This window comes from Netta rufina (assembly GCF_964035555.1).
Source record: "Netta rufina genome assembly, chromosome: 1".
Lineage (NCBI taxonomy): Eukaryota > Metazoa > Chordata > Aves > Anseriformes > Anatidae > Netta > Netta rufina.
The window spans coordinates 164,296,119-164,313,838 of record NC_140123.1 but is presented as its reverse complement, the minus strand read 5'-3'; the positions used below and the strand labels follow the sequence as shown (position 1 = coordinate 164,313,838).

General features: G+C 61.2%; 2 protein-coding genes across 4 annotated transcripts; one reads left to right on the top strand and one right to left on the bottom strand.

Moving 5' to 3' along the window:
* Positions 1 to 3,803: 3,803 nt before the first annotated feature.
* On the top strand, positions 3,804 to 8,776 carry CSDC2 (cold shock domain containing C2). 3 transcript variants are annotated; one of them, XM_084288887.1, is made up of 4 exons: positions 3,804 to 3,996; positions 6,707 to 6,949; positions 7,057 to 7,179; positions 7,338 to 8,776. In XM_084288887.1, exons 2-4 carry the CDS (start codon positions 6,774 to 6,776, stop codon positions 7,498 to 7,500), a joined length of 462 nt encoding a protein of 153 aa, XP_084145013.1. In that variant the 5' UTR covers positions 3,804 to 3,996; positions 6,707 to 6,773; the 3' UTR covers positions 7,501 to 8,776. The 3 variants fall into 3 exon arrangements, with proteins under 3 accessions (XP_084145013.1, XP_084145011.1, XP_084145012.1); XM_084288885.1 differs by lacking the exon at positions 3,804 to 3,996 and adding an exon at positions 5,274 to 5,463; XM_084288886.1 differs by lacking the exon at positions 3,804 to 3,996 and adding an exon at positions 5,636 to 5,707.
* Positions 8,777 to 8,968: 192 nt separating this feature from the next.
* Positions 8,969 to 17,720, bottom strand: PMM1 (phosphomannomutase 1). The gene is made up of 8 exons (XM_084288873.1): positions 17,534 to 17,720; positions 17,315 to 17,432; positions 16,420 to 16,496; positions 15,832 to 15,923; positions 13,367 to 13,466; positions 12,787 to 12,862; positions 10,863 to 10,978; positions 8,969 to 10,611 (listed from the first exon to the last, which is right to left on the bottom strand). Exons 1-8 carry the CDS (start codon positions 17,675 to 17,677, stop codon positions 10,489 to 10,491), a joined length of 846 nt encoding a protein of 281 aa, XP_084144999.1. The 5' UTR covers positions 17,678 to 17,720; the 3' UTR covers positions 8,969 to 10,488.

The window sequence follows — 17,720 nt, the reverse complement described above, 5'->3', positions numbered from 1 at the left end:
CAATCGCGCGGCGAGGAGCGGGGAGCCCCGCCCCCGGCCCGCCTGGAGCGGCGGCCATTTTGTGCCCCCCTGAGGGCGGCCGTTAGCGGCCGTTGGGCGCCGTTAACGGGCGTCGCGGCGGTGGCCCCCGGCGGGCACCACACGGAGCCCTCCGCCTCTGGGCAACCGCACGCCCTGCAGCCGGGGGGGGGGGGGGGGGGGGGCGGCTGTGGAACATGAGGGGCAGTGCCCGCGTCTGAGACGTGAAAGGAGGCTGCTCGAAGCTTTATTTATTTATTTATGTATTTATTTGCGCTTGACAAGGGAAAAGTGCCCTGTCAGCACAGCGGCTTTGATGGCGCCACGACGCGTGTCAGCCCCCGCGCCCCCCAGCAGCGCGGAGCGGGGCAGTAATGAGCGCTGGGGAGAAGATCCTCGTGAAATAATACGAGCGAGAAGGGGAAAATGAGGGTGCGATGTTGCATATAGGCCTTATTAATGAGACGCCTGTCTCGGCTGAGGAGTTTCTGATCTCTCTGCAGTTATTCCTGCCTCACAAGGACGTTAAAGGTTTTATTGTTAAATGGCCGGTCTGCGTACAGGGTGTCAGCACACCTCAAGCCAGATCTGTGGCACCTCGCTTTGCTCGGCCTCCTTCAGGAGCTGCACAAAGGCTCCTTTCTCCTGTGCTGTGGTGGCAGCTGAGCACGGCACAGTTTCTCTGGCACACGTGCCGCATCCCTTGCTGTTCCGTGCTGGCCCCACGCAGGGCAGTCGGTGCTAGGTTTGACCTTTGGCCAAAGTGCAGTTTTTGCAAGTGTCTGCAGCTACTTTTTCAGAACAGAGATCAGGTCCTGAGCGTGCCCCTCAACTGACAGCAGGGTAAGAAATAGCCTTGGGATCACAGCGGGAGGCAGAAGTTAGATAATGTGTTGGTATTGGCAAGGTGATCCCTCTGGATGATTTTCTATGTAAGAGCTATAAGGTTAAATAGGGGCAAGGCTTCAGGGGAATAGCAGGGTAAATTCCTGGGAGAACATGGGAGACTGAATGGGGTGGATTAGGACAAAGCCATATCCTACCTGCATTTCTAACCCACCCTTCAGCTAACGTTTTTCATGTCTCCATCAGCCATGCCCTGTCAGGGTCTGATGAGTGCCCGATACGAAGCAAATGCATTTCCCTTCTGCCTGATCCACAGCCCCAAATCCAAGCTGTGAGAGCTGTAGGTCCGTGAGGCCTCCCTTCCTGCTGGTGCGTGTCTCGTGCTTAGCTCCTTGGCGTCTCCTCAAGTGAGACACCCCTTCTAGGGCCGGGATGAGCACAATCCCTCCTGTATCAGCTCTCTGATTGCAAACAAGGGCTGGGCTCTGCAGGCTGTTCCTCCGCAAGGACAACAGGATCCCTCTCTACACCATTACGTATTTTGGTGATTAGGTGTTATTTTCGATACTGCAGGTATTATTTTTGATAATGCCCTGGGGAAACAAACGTGTGGAGAGAAAGCTGGCGGAGGCAGTCAGAGGAGCTGCATTGCCTTAGGACACCAGGCTACAACACCACCAGAGCTGAGCCTTTTTGGCGATTTCTCGGCCTCCACCAGCAAAGTCAAACACCGCAGGAAATGCCTTCGGGTCCGCAGGTAACCTCTCTGACCCCACGCCGGTGCACGCCCGGGGCTTCGCTGACGTGACAGATGCTAGGCTGCTAGCAGCTAGGTTTTCTCCTCAGAGGAATTCTGTATTTCCAGCAGCCCTTGTCATAAGCCCTGTCTCTGATGCCAAAATACGAACCAAGGCCAAATTTTCCCCATAAAACATCGGTGTTGTCTCAACTCCGTGCAGGTAGCGCTCAGCAGCACGCTGTGTCTCACGCTGCAGCTGAGGTGCCCTGGTGTTGGAGGTGGTGTGAACAGCCCCGTCCTGCTGAGGGGTTTCTTTCTGTCCGAGTAGCACTGACACGAGAAATGGCCACGACCCCACAGGGCCCGCTCACACGTTTCTGTACAGAGCTGTGAAGTCTCCAGAGGCTTCTCAGCAGGGCCGAGCCCCTGTGCTGGGGCTTTTCCAACATCTGGGAGCATGGATCCCAGTGGCTGTTTCTTGAAGCCTCAGCTGCTTGAATCGAGAGATCACAGAAGGATCTTTCTGCTGCTTAGGGAAAACCCTAGGCATTTCTTATCCTCACCACTGTAGAGGAAGACTTGAAAACACAATCTGAAGTTACCTGAAGGCTCAGAAACCGGGAGGAAAGCGCAAGGAACCCCCAGATTATTTTGCTTACGCTCTCCTCTGCCTCCACATTCCCAGGGTTTTGGGGGAAAACTGGCTCGGGGACGCTGGAGGGGGTGAGCAGCAATTTGCATCGAGGCTGTTTCGGCCCGGCTTTGATTGACTCCAAAGGAATTACGCATCCTCTCACGTACAAAGACCTCAGCACTCCTGCCTTTGCTTCTGTCTCCGCAGGCGTCTCCAGCACCCCCACTCCGTGATCAAAGCTTCCCCTCGTCTCCTTTTATCACTGTGACATGCTCGAGACTTCCTGCCTCCGCCGCCGCGGCGCATGCCCAGAGCCACCTGCCAGCCCAGCGCACCTCCAGCTCCTGCAGGAGCCCCTGGGGACTCCCCGGGGGGGGCAGGCTGACGCACGCAGCTGGGCACACAGCTAGCCCTGGTGTACAAAGAGGGCGGGGAAGACGAGGCATTTATGATACTCGCTGTGCAAATACGAAAGAAACACCAGGGGAAGAAGAGGGCAAGCCCATGTGCACATCCCCAGCAGTCCTCCAGCTGCTTCCAGCTCCACGCCCTGTGGGGCTGGTTGCGTCTGGGAGGTAGAGCTGCCCCAGGAGAGGAGCTCAGGAGGAACCCAGAGCGGAGGCTGAAGCAGGTGGCTGTGTTTCTCCTCCGCTTCTTTTGCAGGGTTTTGAGGGCAGGCGAGCCTTGTGGCATCCGCAGGTGGTGAATGGGACTCATGTTTTGTCATGGAAAGCTGCCTGAAAAGCCCCAGCCAGAGTGTGATGGGCAGTGGTGGAACCCACAGACGCCACCTTCCTGCTTCAAAACGAGGCCGATAGCACCCCAAATCCCCGACGGACGCCTGCCCAACCTGGTTTGAAAAATCTCTAGCGATGGAGACTCCAGTGCTTCCCCAGGCAATCTATCTGAGTAATTAACTGTCTGCTCCGTTAGCAAGCGTTTCCTAATGCCTAGCATCAATCTTGCTCCTTGCGATTTAAGCCCCGTTACCCCCTGCCCTATCCCCAGCGGACACGGCGAACAATTGATTCCCGTCCCCGCTGCAGCCAGCGGCCTCACCGCGCCGTGCCCCCAGGGGAGAAAGTCTCGGGCCGATTCGTTTCGCTTCCTCTGCCTGCAGAGAGAACCCTCTGAGGCACAGCCCTGTGGGTACAGGGCAGAAGGGAAGGAAAGGATCTTTCGGGCCGGGGGGCTCACTGTCTGGTGGCACTAGGGATGCGATGCTTTAAAGGCAGAAACGCCCGCAGCACGACTCGGGGAGATGTGGGGTGAGGCTCGACCCCTCTCTGGGGCCTCCTGTCCCCCATCGCCTTGTCCCTGCAGCCTGTGGGGCTGCCCCGTGGCCGTGTGGGGCCGTGCCACCGCCGTGGGCACGTGTCGGGTGGCACGGGTGGCGTGCTGCTGGCCCTCCACGCTGACCCCCGGCCCCTCCGGCCCCCCTGCGGCCTCTCCGCCGAGCCTGGCGCGGGGCTGCCCGGCCTGATCCCTCCCACCTGCCCGCTCCCCCTGGCCTGGCCCTGACGTCAGGGAAGGCGTGCGGATGCGTGTGTGCGGGCTGCACATCATCCGCACATCAGGCACCGCGGAGACGTCGGGAGGCGGCCGGCAGGCAGCCAGCCGGCGAGAGAAAAGCCCCCGGAGCCGGGCTACATGCGAGAGCGCTGCTCATCGCCGGGCAGCCGAGGAGCGCTCGCTCGTCCCCGCCGAGCGCTGATGCGCTGCACGCCCCGGCTGCAGGGAGCCCCGCATTGCTGAGGAGGTAAGGGCAGGCACGACGGCCGCCCGGCTCGCCCAGGCTGTTGGAGCCGGAGGTTGAACTTCCCGCACGGCGTTTGCTTTGCGGGCTGCTTTGTTTCGTTTCGTGTCGCTCTCTGCTTTCTCTCCTTAGGTGGCGGATAAAGGTGCGAGGGTGAAGTGCCGCTTCCCTCCCTGCTCCGCGTTGTTTATTCCCCACCAGCCTCCGAGACAATAACTCCGCCGGGGGTGGCAGCGCTGCGTGGCCGCTGCTGCCGGGGGCAGAGAGCCGGGGCTTTGCCACGCAGGGCTGGGGGCAGCTGGGGGCAGCTCTCCCTTTGGGAGAGTGCGGGGGGAAGCGGCGGGCGAAAAGCTGTCTTATTAAAGCGGGCTGCTGCCGGTGGGGGCTTGAATGGGTGCTTCTGTGGGGCTGGCTGCACTATTCATTCCTGCAGACAGCAAGTTAGAGCCACAAAGGAGGGAGGAAGGACGCGGATGAGGACATTTGCATGAGGTCTTTGAACAGACCCTGCTCTCATCTGAAAATCGGCCAAGCCCCAAACGTCCAAATCCCCCAAACGTGGTCTTTGGGAGCGATGATTATGCATGTATGCCTCAAAGGTAACTCAAGCCTCCATGATGGCTTCTCCTCTGGCTTCCCCTTGGCTTCCAGCAGCCGCCTTGCTCTCCCCGTGGCCTCCCCAAGAACCCGGCTGCAGAGCACTGACTGAGGGAGCTTTTTATAAGCAATCCGGAAAGGTGACATTCATATTTTAGCGCTAACCAGGCTGTATCGTAGGCGAGACTTATCTCAGCAAAGATCCCGGGAGTTGGGAGTGTGATTGGCTTAGATGGGGAGGGGAAGCTTTCCATGTGTATCCCCAGAAAATGCCTGGGCTCTTTTTCCTGTAGCAAACCATCTCGGCGGAGGGGATTTCAGCGTGCAGGGGACGTGGAGGAGATGGCTTGCCTTGTAATGTCGCTCCTAATGGCACGATCCGGTAACCAAAAAAGAAGGGAGGGGGCAGCGAGGCTTTCATTAGCATCGGGCAGAGACGGCGTTTATAAAAACCTGCGAGACGCCGGGGCTGCCATCCTGCTCTGAGGACGGGAGGATGGCTAACCGGAGCGCTCACCTCTGTCCGTAGGCAGCCTGCTGGCTCCCGCCCCTCACTGCAGCCCCCGGGAGAAGCCCTTGCCGGGTCCTTGATGTTCTCCAGCGCGTGAATTAAGCCCCAAAGCGAAAACCTGGCATTTTGTGTTGGGGGAGCACCTGGGAGGCAGCTCCCCCGGGGTGGTGGCGGGCCGGAAAATCGCGTCGGCCACCGGGTGCCCTGGCAGGAGCGGGGAGGTGGCTGCCAGCGGCCAGCTGCGGGGCCGGGCTTTCTTTCAGAAATGCGGGTTTTTTGCTCTTGACGGGGGAGATGGACCTACAAACTCAGCGGGTGCTGAACCAGAGGCATCAGCAGTCCCCGGGGATGGGGAAAATGTGGTAGGGAGAGGCAGGGAAGAGCCCGCGTGAGGTGTCGCTGGGGCATACGGGGGAGAAAATGACCCACATGGGCGGGGAGTGGGGATGGCAGGGGGACAGGGGCCAGGCGATGGCAGAGGGACACGCAGCGGCCCAGCTGGGGGGCAGAGGCATCACGGCCCGGAGCCCGTCCGTCTGTCCCGCGGGTCCCGGTGAGGAGAAGGAGCACAAAGAGGAGCCGTGTGGGAGGGCCGACGGGCTGAGGGTGATTAAAGCAATTAAATCTGTATCGGGGGTGAGGCGGGGAGGGGGGTTCTTCGCTGCTGCTAATGAACGGGGAGTGGCGAGGCCGGGGCCTCTTCAAAGGGCTCCTGCCTGGCTGCGGGGAGGGTGCGGAGTTAAACGGGGTCACGGGAGGGAGGGAGACGGTGAGAAGGGGGCCCTTGGGTCTGCAGATAAAAGCCGGTGCATCTCCTGCCTGGCTGCCCTAAGTGGCCTGGGGTCTGGCCTCCTCGGATGCCCCCATTTCCTCCCTGTGTGGGGCAGGCGTGGGGAGGCCGTGCCCGTGTCCCCACTGCGCTTTTTGCCGTGCATTTGGTTTCCTCCATCCCTTTGTTTGCTGCAGGGATTCGGATGGGGTGGGAGGCAGCCCCCGCGCGTGCTGCCAGCTGGCTCAGGGCACGGGGTGCGGGTTAAGGACCCGCCATTGTCCCTCAGCTGCCGGGGAAGCCGCGAGGCCCCGCCAGCGATAACGCACAGCAGGAGGCGGCCCCGCTGCCACGGGGGCTCCTGCCTCCGAGTGGGACCATGGCGTGAAGGCCGCCCCACAGTGGGGCTCTGCAGGGCTCCCAGGGCCAGCAGAGCCGAGGCCGGCCAGGGAAAGCAAACAGGGTGAGGGGAACGGGGGCCGCCCGCTCCCTCCCCAGCACGGCAGCTGCTCCACAAACCTTCTCCCGTGTCCTTGCCACCTGCTTATTTTGGAGCGGAGGTGACCCCCTTCCGCACGGCCCCCCGAGGCTGCTGCGTCTCAGAAAGCAGAGCGAAACCTCACCGGCTTCCCCGGCGCGTGAAGTGCCCGCAGGCGTAGTCCCAAATACACCCCGGTGGGGCTGGAGGGGTGGCGGGGACGGGGGTCACCCGTGGGTGCCGGGGTGCCCGGCTCGGGGCGAGGGACACGGGTGAGCCCCAGGGCAGAGGCACCCGGCTTTGGGTCCCCTTCTCCCTTTCAGCAGCCGCCTGTAACCGCTCCCCCCTCGCCCCCCAGGCCGCAGGCAGCAGCCCCGTCCCCGCCGCCGCCCGCCCCCAGGACGGAGGAGCCCCCCGCTCCCACCATGTCCTCGGAGCCCGGCGCCCCGCCGGCGGTGCCGCCCCTGCACTCGCCCAAGTCCCCGGTGTGGCCCACCTTCCCCTTCCAGCGCGAGGGCAGCCGCGTCTGGGAGCGGGGCAACCTCCTGCTGCGGGACCTGCCCAGCCCGCTGCCCACCAAGAGGACCAGGACCTACTCCGCGTAAGTACCGGGCGCGCGGCCGCCTGCTCCCCCCGGGGAAGCCGTTCCCGCGCCGACCCACGGCCGGGAGCCAGCACCGAGGCGCCTCCGTCCCTTCCCTCCCGCAGCACGGCGCGAGCCTCCGCTGGGCCCGTCTTCAAGGGCGTCTGCAAGCAGTTCTCGCGCTCCCAGGGCCACGGGTTCATCACGCCGGAGAACGGCACAGAGGACATCTTCGTCCACGTGTCTGAGTGAGTCCGCGCGGTGCCGGGTCACCCTGGGGGTGCCTGGGGGTTTTTCCCCCACGGTGCAGCTCGCGGGTTGGGTGCCCTCCTCGGTGCTGTGGGGTCCGGGGACGGGGTCTGGCTCGCAGCCCCCGTCCCACCGCCTCCCCTCTCCTCTCCCGCAGCATCGAGGGGGAGTACGTCCCGGTGGAGGGCGACGAGGTGACGTACAAGGTGTGCCCCATCCCTCCCAAGAACCAGAAGTTCCAGGCGGTGGAGGTGGTGCTCACCAACCTGGCGCCCCACACGAAGCACGAGACGTGGTCCGGCCAGATCATCGGCTCCTAGGCGCCCGGGGGGCCCCACGGCCGCTTGCAGGGGGCGCAGGGGGAGCCGAGCTGGCGGCGGGGCCGGGGCCGCCCCCCAGCACGCAGGCGTCTGCGTTCGGTGTCTTTTCTAAGGTTAGGGTTTCCTTTCTCTTTGTGTGTTTGTAGCTGTCTTTCGAGGGGGACGGGGAAAGCGGAGCCCTCCCTGCAGCCCCCCCCAGCTCCGGGGGCAGCCCCGAGCCCCACGTCCCCGTCCTTACAGCGTGTCACTGTGCCGGGAAGGGGCGGCCGAGCCCCTTCTTGACCCCGTTCCCCTCACCGGGCTTCAGCCATGCGGCTCCTTCGGGAGAAGGGCCACCCGATCCCACCTCAGTTTTCCGGTGTGTGTTTCTGTCACTGCCAGCTCGGGCCGTGGAGAAGGGGGCGTCGGGAGAAGCGGGCTCTGCCCCAACACGGGGCCTGGGGGCGAGCACTGGTTTGGTTTCCTTTCCTTTCCCCTCCCTGGTACCTCGGGGTTTGGGGGCCGGGTGTGCAGGGCCAGCGGGATGCAGCCAAGGAGAGCATCACAGGGCAGCACCGTGCTGCCCCGAAACGGTGGGTCCCGGCTGAGCCCCCCCTCCCCAGAGTTAAACCTTTGTTCAGTCAAGCCACGTCAATACTATAGTTTAAAAGAAAAAAGGGTGGCTTAAAGGAAGAAAAAAGGAGTTTTAAGGGACAAACCCCCGCTGGCAGGGCCCTGTGGTGCTCAGCGCTGTCTTTTCTGTGTGCCACGGAGGGGCCGGCGACGCACTGCCCTCGGGCCGGAGCTGGCTCTGGGGAGACGGCTTCCTCCTCCTCCCCGTCCCCGTGTCACCCCAGCCCCGCGGGGACCCCCGTTGTGTGCCTGTGTGTGTGTGCGTGCGCGTCGGTAGCTTGCCGTGGGGCTGAAGGGTTTTTAGGTGGCCACGGGGCGAACACGGGCGCGCCTTCCTCCGGGCACGCCCTGCGCCAGCGCCTCGGTGTAGACAGGGTCTGGTACATAAAGCACAAACCCCTTGCGGTCCCTGGCCAGGTGGGCTGCTGCGGCCCGGGGGGAACAGGCACCGGGGGCTGCAGGACCCGGCTGCGCTGGCCACGACAAACTCTTTGATTATTTTTATTATTATTCTTTCTTTTTTTTTTTTTTTTTTCCCTCCAAAATAAACGACAACCCTAGACTCGTTGGTGTTTTTACAACTCTGGTGTGGTTCCCGCCTGTCTGACCTTGTGTCAACCTTTGTAACATTGGCAATAAACCATTAAAAGTGACTTTCCCTTGAGCCCTGCTGGTCCTGCCTCTTGGTGTGTGTGTGTGCGGGGCGGGGCGGGGGACCTGGGGCGCTCGGGGCTTTCCCCAGCAGGCTCACCGCACCCCCACCCCGCGTCTCACCCCAAATCCCCTTCCTGCACCTCACCTGCACCCGCACACAGTGCCTGAGGGCACAGCAGAGTCCATGCAAAGCACACGCTCCGACAGCTGCACGTTGTGGCTTTAATAGGATTGATTTATATATATATATCTCTATGTATTTAATTAAATTACTCCTCATTTAACAGTTGGTACCAGTCAGACAGGAGCCACCCTCCTCACGCAGACACAGAACCGTACGGCAGCACAGCCCCCGCCACAGGACCCACCACATCCACTCGCTCACACACAGGTGGGAGAAACCCCACGGGGTCACGCTATGGGACAGGCGTGTGGCGTATTGCAAGTCAGCAGAGACCTGCTGCCTTGGAATAGATTTACAAGGAAAACAAACCAAACCCAAACAACCAAAACCAAACACCCAAACATAACCTGGTCCTCAGCGAAAGCGAAAGTGGAACCACAGAAGATGATTCCTCCACGAAGGTTGCAGGGGAAGGGCCAAGAGAGCGGCCTGTGAAGAGGGTCCCCTACATTCAGGCTTCTCCAACAAGGTCCCCTTCTCCCACACAGATTTCGTCTGTGCAGAGAGAGGAATTTGTGCATTTGTTGGGGATTTCTGGACGCCAGACAGACCGCTGCACTCCTGCAAATCTGGTGCACCACAGACCCGACGTGCTGAATGTAAGAGGGCACCCCGGCTGTGCAGGGCTCACGGCGCCCTGCTCGTACCACTACAGCACCAAATCCACTCGGGGCTGTGCCCGGGGCGACGTGGGAGCACCAGGTGCCTCTCCTGAGCAGCTTGGTCCCGTGGTTGGGTGGCAGCAGCTGGGAAACTTCCCTCTGCGCTCCAGACCCCGGGGTGGGAGGCAAAGAGCAACGGGGCTGCGTGGATGGGTGCGGGGTGCAAGGAAAGGGGGTGAAAAAACGAGAAAACAGGAGCATGGGGCAGCCACAGGCTGGCGTCAGTGGCCGTGACACACCGGCAGGGAGTGGCGAGGGGCTCCTAAGGGCCGGGAACAAAGGCTGAGGTTTGGGTTTGCGTTGGTGTCGATCTCCATTCGATTTGGTGTGTCCCAGTCCACACGGACACGCGGATGGGAAGGCAGCACCACGGGTGGCCCAGAGAGGTTGCGGAGCATCCTCGCCGGAGGCCTTCAAAAGGGGGAGCTCCCCGCCCCTCGCCAGGCTGCGCAAGGGGGGAGGCACGGGAGATTCACCTTCCCTCGTGCAGGAGCGTGGAGAGAAACAGCGAAAAAGAGAAGGACGGAAGGGGACGGACGGACGGACGGACAGACACACACACGGCTATGAATGGCCCCTTGCCACGCGCCCCGGTCCCGCAGGCAGGTGCTGCTGCCCCCCGGGGCCCAAGCTGGCCGGAGAGCAGCGTTGCTGGCGGACGGACTGCCCGGTCCCACAAACCTCAGCCAGGAGCGGGGCGCGCCGCAGGGCTGACCAGCAGTGGCCCCCTTCCGCGCGCCCACCCGCTGGCCAACTCCCGACCAGCTCTGTGAAGTGTTTTTCAGTCCAACCCTGAGCAGATTCCTCAAATGAAGGTGCTTTTCCTCGGGGGGGAAGGGGGAGGAAGAGGGGGATTGGGCGGCCGTGCCCTGGCAGTCAGTACTCGTTAGCTCGCTCTGGGAAGAAGATCTCGCGGCACCGCTGCACCGTGTCCTGGGGGGACTGGACGCTGTGCCCCACCGTCCGGGGGTCGTCGTAGATCTCGTAATCGTTCCCTCCCTGCAGGGGGACAGAGAGCAGGGGCAGCGTTAGCACCTCTTCCGTGCCACGGGAGGAGCGAGCAGGGAAAGGATGGGGAAGGTGCTGGACCCGCTCGCGGCGCAGTGCAGCAGAGATGGATTTCTGCACGACCCACGTGAGAGCATCTCCCCCTCCTGCACCGCTAGAGGTCTGTGTCGGCCTCCGTGCTGTGGGCAGCCAGGCCCGGGGAGGGGAAGCAGCCGTCCATGGGGTGTGTGGGGTGCACTCACCGGGGTGGTCTCGTTCCCGAAGAAGTGGATGGTGTCGAACCTCTCGTCGTCCAGCACGTTGAGGCAGTAGCGCTTGTCCCAGCCTTCCGGGAAGACGTCAAAGCTGATCATGCCGCCTGCCAGAGGGAGGGGGGGCGTCGGTGACGTGGTGGGGACATGGTGGGGGGTCCCCCGCCCCGGGACAGGTCTGGGTGCGAGCGGGGAGCCCTCCCTACCAGCCCTCCCCACCAGCTGTGCCCTGGGCTCTGGCACGGAGCTGGGAGGGTGGCGGGTGCTGTTCCCCTGACAGCAGCCCGAGGGACACCAGCACGGTGACACGCAGGCACCGGGGGGCTGCAGGGGCTGTAAGAGAGGCACCGGCTGGAGGAGATTTGGGGTTGCACCCCACAGAGAGCATCGGCGTGTCCTGCGTCCCCACGGGGGGCAAAGCACCTTATCGGAAACTCTCCCACTCTCTTTCTTCACCAATAATAATCCTGCCTCAAATGGGAGGGGGGTGAGCTGGCAGCTACCCACGGGGGAAGATCCCTGCTGGAGGAGAGGTGCCGATCCCCCAGGCTGCTCAGGAGCACACGTACGATGCCGTGCTCCTCTCCTCCCCGGCAGGCTGAGATGTCCCTGCTGCTTTGGGGCCCTTCCCCGATGCTGGCCCCGCAGGCAGAAGGAGCCTCTGCAGGACAGGGTGCCCCGGACAAGGCTCTGCAGTACTCAAGGGAGCAAGAGCCCTGTGAGACCAAGTGCCCTCCTACAAAAGAGCAGGAACTGAACTTGGATGCCCATTTCCCAGAGCAGAACAGTGTCCTCATTAAAAGTCTTCCCTTTTTTGTTTTTTTTTGTATCCAAAGCCATTTACCTACGAAGAATGCTGCATTTCGTTGTGTGCTCTCCTTTCTAAAGGAGCTGGGCAGCACGGAGGGCTCCTGATGCCAGCTGGAATGGGTAAGGAAATTGGAGAGGGGAGAGAGGGCTGGTGTGGGGACACCAAGCACCTCGTCTAGGCAGAGCATGGGCCTGGGGAGCTGCAGCAGGATCTGCCGTCACCTTGGGCTGTGGCAATGCTGCAGGCAGCACAGGGTGCAGGAGCGGAGTGCCACATGCCATGTCCCGGCCCTGTCACCCCCCTGCCCTCTGGCTGGATTTCCACGTGGCACCTCCTTACATTACACCCACCTACCTGTTCTGTGGAGGGTCTCCTTCTGGCCTCAGCCCCACCCCTCAGCTACCCTCATTTCATTTTCCAACCCCTCCTGAGCAGATTCCCAGGGCTGCTCAAGCCCCAAGCTCCTTCAGCTCCTTGCCTTTGGTAAGCTGGCTGTAAAAGCGCGCCTCCAACCCGAGGCACGGCCCTGCAAAAGGCACAGGGTGGCAAACTCCCTGCCTTTTGGCAGCTCTTCTGCCAAGGAGAAAGACGTTTCCCTAGTAGCCAGCCTCCCAAACAAAACCCCAGCGCTGAGAAACACGAGATCCCTTCCTCTCTTACACCCCTGCATTCCTCGAGGAGCCTGTGCGGAGGACTGAATGTGCCTGGAGCTCTGCTGGCAGCCCGGCTGCTGCTGCTTGAGCCAGAACAGACCTCCTGCCTGCGCAGGGCTGGGCTCAGCACGGCTAACTGCAGTCAGGCACAGATAGCGTCACGGGACAGAACCCAGTTGGTCTGGATGGTTCCCGGAGAGGAAAATCTACAGCACGGTTTATCCTCTGCCATCGACCTGCTGCAAATGCGAATGTGACGCCCTCGCAGCGCCTCTCCAGGAATAGAAGCTTGCTGAGCTCTCACCGGGGGCTCCCTGGGGAGCACGGCTCCAGCCCTCACCCAGCCGGGCCCCTGAAGGGAACAGCCTGGATTCCTGCTCCCCTTTCCATGATTTTAAGGGAAGCACGATAAAGAGGCCAAAGCACAGCCAGGGAAGCCGCCCCTACTCACCTCGGGAGAAACGCAGGCCCTTGCCAGCAAACTCCCTCTGCAAGGCTGCCACAAACTTCTCCCGGATCCGCTCCTTCTGCACAGGAGAAGAAGAAGGAGAAGGTTTGAGTAATCAGATGCTGACACTACCGAAATACACCGTAAGCTGTCTCCCGGGCAACTCTGCTTCATCGCTCTGCTCTGCTCACTCTCCCAGCTTTTCCGAGCCCCTGGAACAAGGGAACTCCCCGTGCTCTTCGGGGTCCTGAATGGGCGCTGTGATCTGACTGCCATCAGTTCCCTCCTGCCTGACCCTCTCCTCCTGGCCGCTTCAACACCCTTTAACCAGCTTTCACCAGTCCTGCGTGATGCCTGCCTACAGACACCAGCTCAGGGCAGCTCCAGCAGGCTACGGGGAGCAGCAGATCTGCCCAGCATATTTGCCATGGCTCTGCCGGTCTAAAAAGCCCCTTAGTTCCAGCTCTCCTATGCAGGGGAGAGAGGGAAAAAGACGACAGCCGCTGGGCCACCCAGGAGACCTGAGATCTGTGAACAGCACAAAACCACCAAAAGGGAGGGTGAGCCCGAACGCAGCCCGTACCTTGTCCAGCTCGGAGAACTCGATTCGCTCCTCCGGCGTGCAGCTCCGTCCGATGGGGGAGATGTTCAGCATCCCGTTGCGAAACTCAATGAAGGTTCCTCTGTGTGTGGGCAAGAGCATGAGGTTACTGGTGGGATTTACAGGGGCTGGGAGAGAAATAAAAAGGTTTTTCCAGGGAAACGGCTGCTCAGTGAGGCATGCAGTGTCCGCAGGGACATGCAGGAGGAGAGGAGCCATGCCCACTCATGGGTGCTCGCGCTTCAGCTGTGCACGAGCTTCTAAGGTTGCCCAAGAGCCCCGTTTCAGCAGGCAGAGACCAGGCTTCAACAGCTACTGAAGGTCTCCAAGGGATAGTTTAATAAAAAGACTGCAAGAGAAGGGGAACAAACAGTTATTGTGCTCTGGAAACGGGCTGGAAGCAATGGGCTTAGGTGAGATAACAGGAGACATTTTGTGATGTTGCAATAGCTGCAAGGACAGCTGCCGCCTGGGCTGGATCAACCGCCTGGCCAGACTGTGGCATCTCCACCCCTGGAGGCCTTTCAGAGAAGTTCCCTGCGTTGGTCTGTGTGAAGCTGGCAGGAGCCTGGGGCCATGGGAAGGAGCAGGTCAGTGTAACGTGTTGCTGATGCTGGGCAGCAGGATCAGGCAGGGCCCTGCAGGGCCTTCACATCCCCCCTCTGCCACCCGCACCTTGGGCTGTGATCGCTATCACAGCTTGCACAAACAGGGCCCAGCTCCCCGCCTGACACCCTCGCCTCGCACTGACACTACTGCTCTGCCAGTTCCTTGGTGGGCTGGTCCAAAGCACTAAGCTGGCAAAAAATCATCGATTCCCATTCTCTTCTCCTTTTTTGCTGGCTTATCACCTCAGAAGAGCGCACCGAGGGTTCAGACAAGTACCAGCACCGGTGCACGGGAGGGGCAGGAACAACGCAGAGCAAAACAGAAGCCAATCGGCAGCACTGCTGATTTGAAAATAGATCAAAACTCTTGAGGGAACCTACCCGGAGCAGGAAGATCCCCTTCCTTGTCCGGCCGAGGAGCCCTGAGCTCCCTAAGCCTCTAACGTCCCTCCCAGCCGTCTGCTGTTCCTCTGTGATAAAGCGCTTACCCCGGGGAGAAACTCTCCCCCTCCTGTCTCGTAGCACAGAGCAGAAGTGCCTGTGGAAAGGGCACGTAGGCAGCCGTGCCTGAAGCCTGCGGACAGCATCCCTGCAGCACCGAGGGTTTATGGCTCCATGCCCAGGGCCAGGACTCGGGAGACGTGGGTTAAAGTCCTTGCTTTGTTAGAAATCCCACAAGCCTAAATCCACAGAGTCACTTGGGAGCTGAAACCTCACTGGGTTGAGCAACCAGGCAGCCGTGAAGCAACCAAACAGCCCTGAGGGATCTGGGTCCCAGCCCACGGTTTCGGGGGCATGTTTAGCCAGCGCTCCTGTCGCAAGGAGCCACGCTGGCCCCTCTCACCAGGGCTCACGCTGCCACGCGGTGACTCACATCAGGAAACCCATCTGGATCACAGTTTAGCAACTTGTCTTTCAGCAACTTAATTTCAAGCAGATCGCTCGCCTCGGGTTCACCACACAAACACTGGTGCTGACACGAGGGGGAGAGCAGGAACAAAACAGCCAGAGGCGAGGGGAGAGCAGAGCTGCTGGGCAGTGCTGGCTTCAAGTGTTTGTGAAACTGTGCTCTGAGGGGTGGTTTGACATTACACCCAGACTGGTTCAGCTGCAGGCTGTCTCTGAAAGACGTCCTTCTGCTCTCCCCTTCCATGTCATTTTTTTTTCTCTCTTTTTTTTATTCTGCTGGATCCAGCAATGACATGATAACGAGCTGATCCAATGGAAAACTACCCTTTTCTTTCCTCGCAGTAGACTGGTTTTCCTACAGACCAGATGTACCAACCCAACTCACCCTGTAACAGTGGGATCTCATGATGAGGAAGCAAGCAGAAACACGTGGTTGACTGCAGAGCATGGCCAGCCCTGTTACTAGAGGCTTCCAGTGACTTTAGGTTAGACAGAGCACGAGACTGTGTGCTTAGACTCTGCACCTCCCATCTTAAGACCCGTTGTTTGTCTGCTTGGAACCTCATAGGACCAGTGATAATGCCTGATGCCCTGACCAGCATCTAGCTGTTACCACTGCCTTAAATCAGGTGCATGCAGTAGCTGTACCCTGCTTCTGAGGGAAGAGAACCTGTGAGGGAAAGCACAGGCATTAAGCTAAAAACCAGTTCAGACTCTCCAGAAGAAAGGCCCTCCTAGATTATTTGCCTACAGTGCCCAGCTCAAGGGGGCAGCGATCCTATACAGGGTCCCTAAATACTACAGTAAAACCTGTTAGACCTGGAGCAAAGACAAGCTCAGTAGCTCAGCTGTTCTTACAACAGCTTTGGGGTCCACAGCTCCCTAGAAATCAGTGATACAACAGACATGTGCACAGGGCCAGTCCTTTACCGTTTCTTGGGCAGTTTCAGCAGCGCCATGTAGTTGAGACAGAAGTTGATGAGATCCTGCAGCAGCTCCTCTCCCAGGTGGTCCTGGATGGCCTGTGGGAGGAGAAGGGGAGTGAGGGAGAAGCAAGAGCACACACAGAGCTGAGGTTCCTGCTATTCTGTCAGGAAGAAAGGACCACAGGAAAATGGCAAGGCTTTTTTAGACTAGGCCTTTCTACCAAACGTGGATGGCATGCAGTGAGGGGACCCTCAGACAGCAGGAGTGGGTCAGTTTTTCCTGTGTGTCGCTTGGCTCTTCTGCCCCACAGGAGCACAAACCACTGAACCTCTCCTGGCGCTAAGCAGCTGCCATGGCTGCGGTGGCCCTTGGACAACCATTAACCCAGCGGCCACGTGACAGCTGGGGGAGCGCAGGCTCTGGCCCTTGTTCCAACCCAAAAACATGAACAGGAGGAGTGGGACATCCAAATCTGGCTGCTGGGGAGAGAAGACGGGGCTGCCCACCCGCATGCAGACACCCTGCTCTCCGTGGCGCTCAGCAACGCGGGCTGAGGAGGCAGAGCTGTGTTTGCACGAGGAGCCGGCCTACCTGCTTGGAGACCAGCTGCCCGTTCTTGTACTGCACGGTGCCATTCTCTGCGAAGACGTAGTCAAACTTACTGATGACTGAAAGGGAGGAGAAGAAAGAGAAAAAACGGATGCTGCTTCAGCCCTCAGCTAGGAAAAGGGGCCAGACAGAGAGAGAAGTGCTGGCTGGATCCAGGACTCAGCATGTTTTCTGCCAGGAGCCTTCACAGCACACGTCTCCCAGCACATAGGCAGCGACCCTCAGAGCTCCCAGGATGCAGGAGCAGCCGCTATCTGCAGCGGGCAGGGGGGCAGCTGACGCAGGCGGGGGGAAGCGACCTGACTGGGGTCACAGACTGAATCAGTGGCAGACGGAAGATAAGAGCTCCGAGATGTCAGGCTTCCAGCCACGTGCGCTGCCGGGGCGCTCCGGTGATGCAGTTGTTGGTTATCTAACGCCGGGCCCTCCTGGCAGCAGTAAACAGATTGCTGCTGACTCAGCCACCGGCGCCACGCTCCCCCGAGCCACGCAGCCCATCGCTGCTAATGAGGCAGAAGAGAGACCTTAGGACCGGGCTGCGTGCTCGCCATCGAGCTCGGCGATGGCAAACAAGGCGGAGGGCGGACAAACAAGGCTGCCTGCCCTGCCTGCCCTGCCTGCTGCTCCATCCTCTGCCTCGCGCCCTGCCCGGGCTGGCGATGCTGCGGGTGCGCTGCCAAGCGGCTCAGGCAGCCTCTGCTCCCATCCCATGGCACTGGGAGCCAGCCTTCGAGCGGCGGCTCCTAGGGCACGTCCAGCGACCCTAAGGGCAGGTGCGGGGTCCCACTGCTCATTTGGGGCACGCGTGAGCCCCCGAACCCGAGCGGCACCCCCGGCTTCAGGGCCAGCGGAGCGGGTGGGCTCGCGGGCTTCTCACCTTCGTCGCCCTCGCCCAGCTGCTCGGCGATCTTGGAGTAGTCGGAGCCGCCCACCACGCCGATCTGCACCCTGCCGCGCAGCTCCTGCAGGAACCGGTCCACCTCGGGCTCGATCTTCTGCGGGAGCAGGATGCCCGGGGTCAGCCCGCGGGGCCGAAATGGCGGCGGGGCAGCGCCCGCCCCCCCCCCTCACCTCCCTCCCGGCGGCTCCCCCTCACCTGCCGGGCCGGTGTCAGGGTCCCGTCCACGTCGAAGAGGCAGAGCACCCGGCCCCGAGCCGCCGCCATCCCCGCTGCCGCCCGCTGCCAGCCCGCCCGGCGGCCCGGGGGCGGCCCGGGGGCGGGACCGCGCCGCGGCGCCATCTTGTGGCGGCTGAGGGGGGCTGAGGAGGGCTGGCAGGCCGCG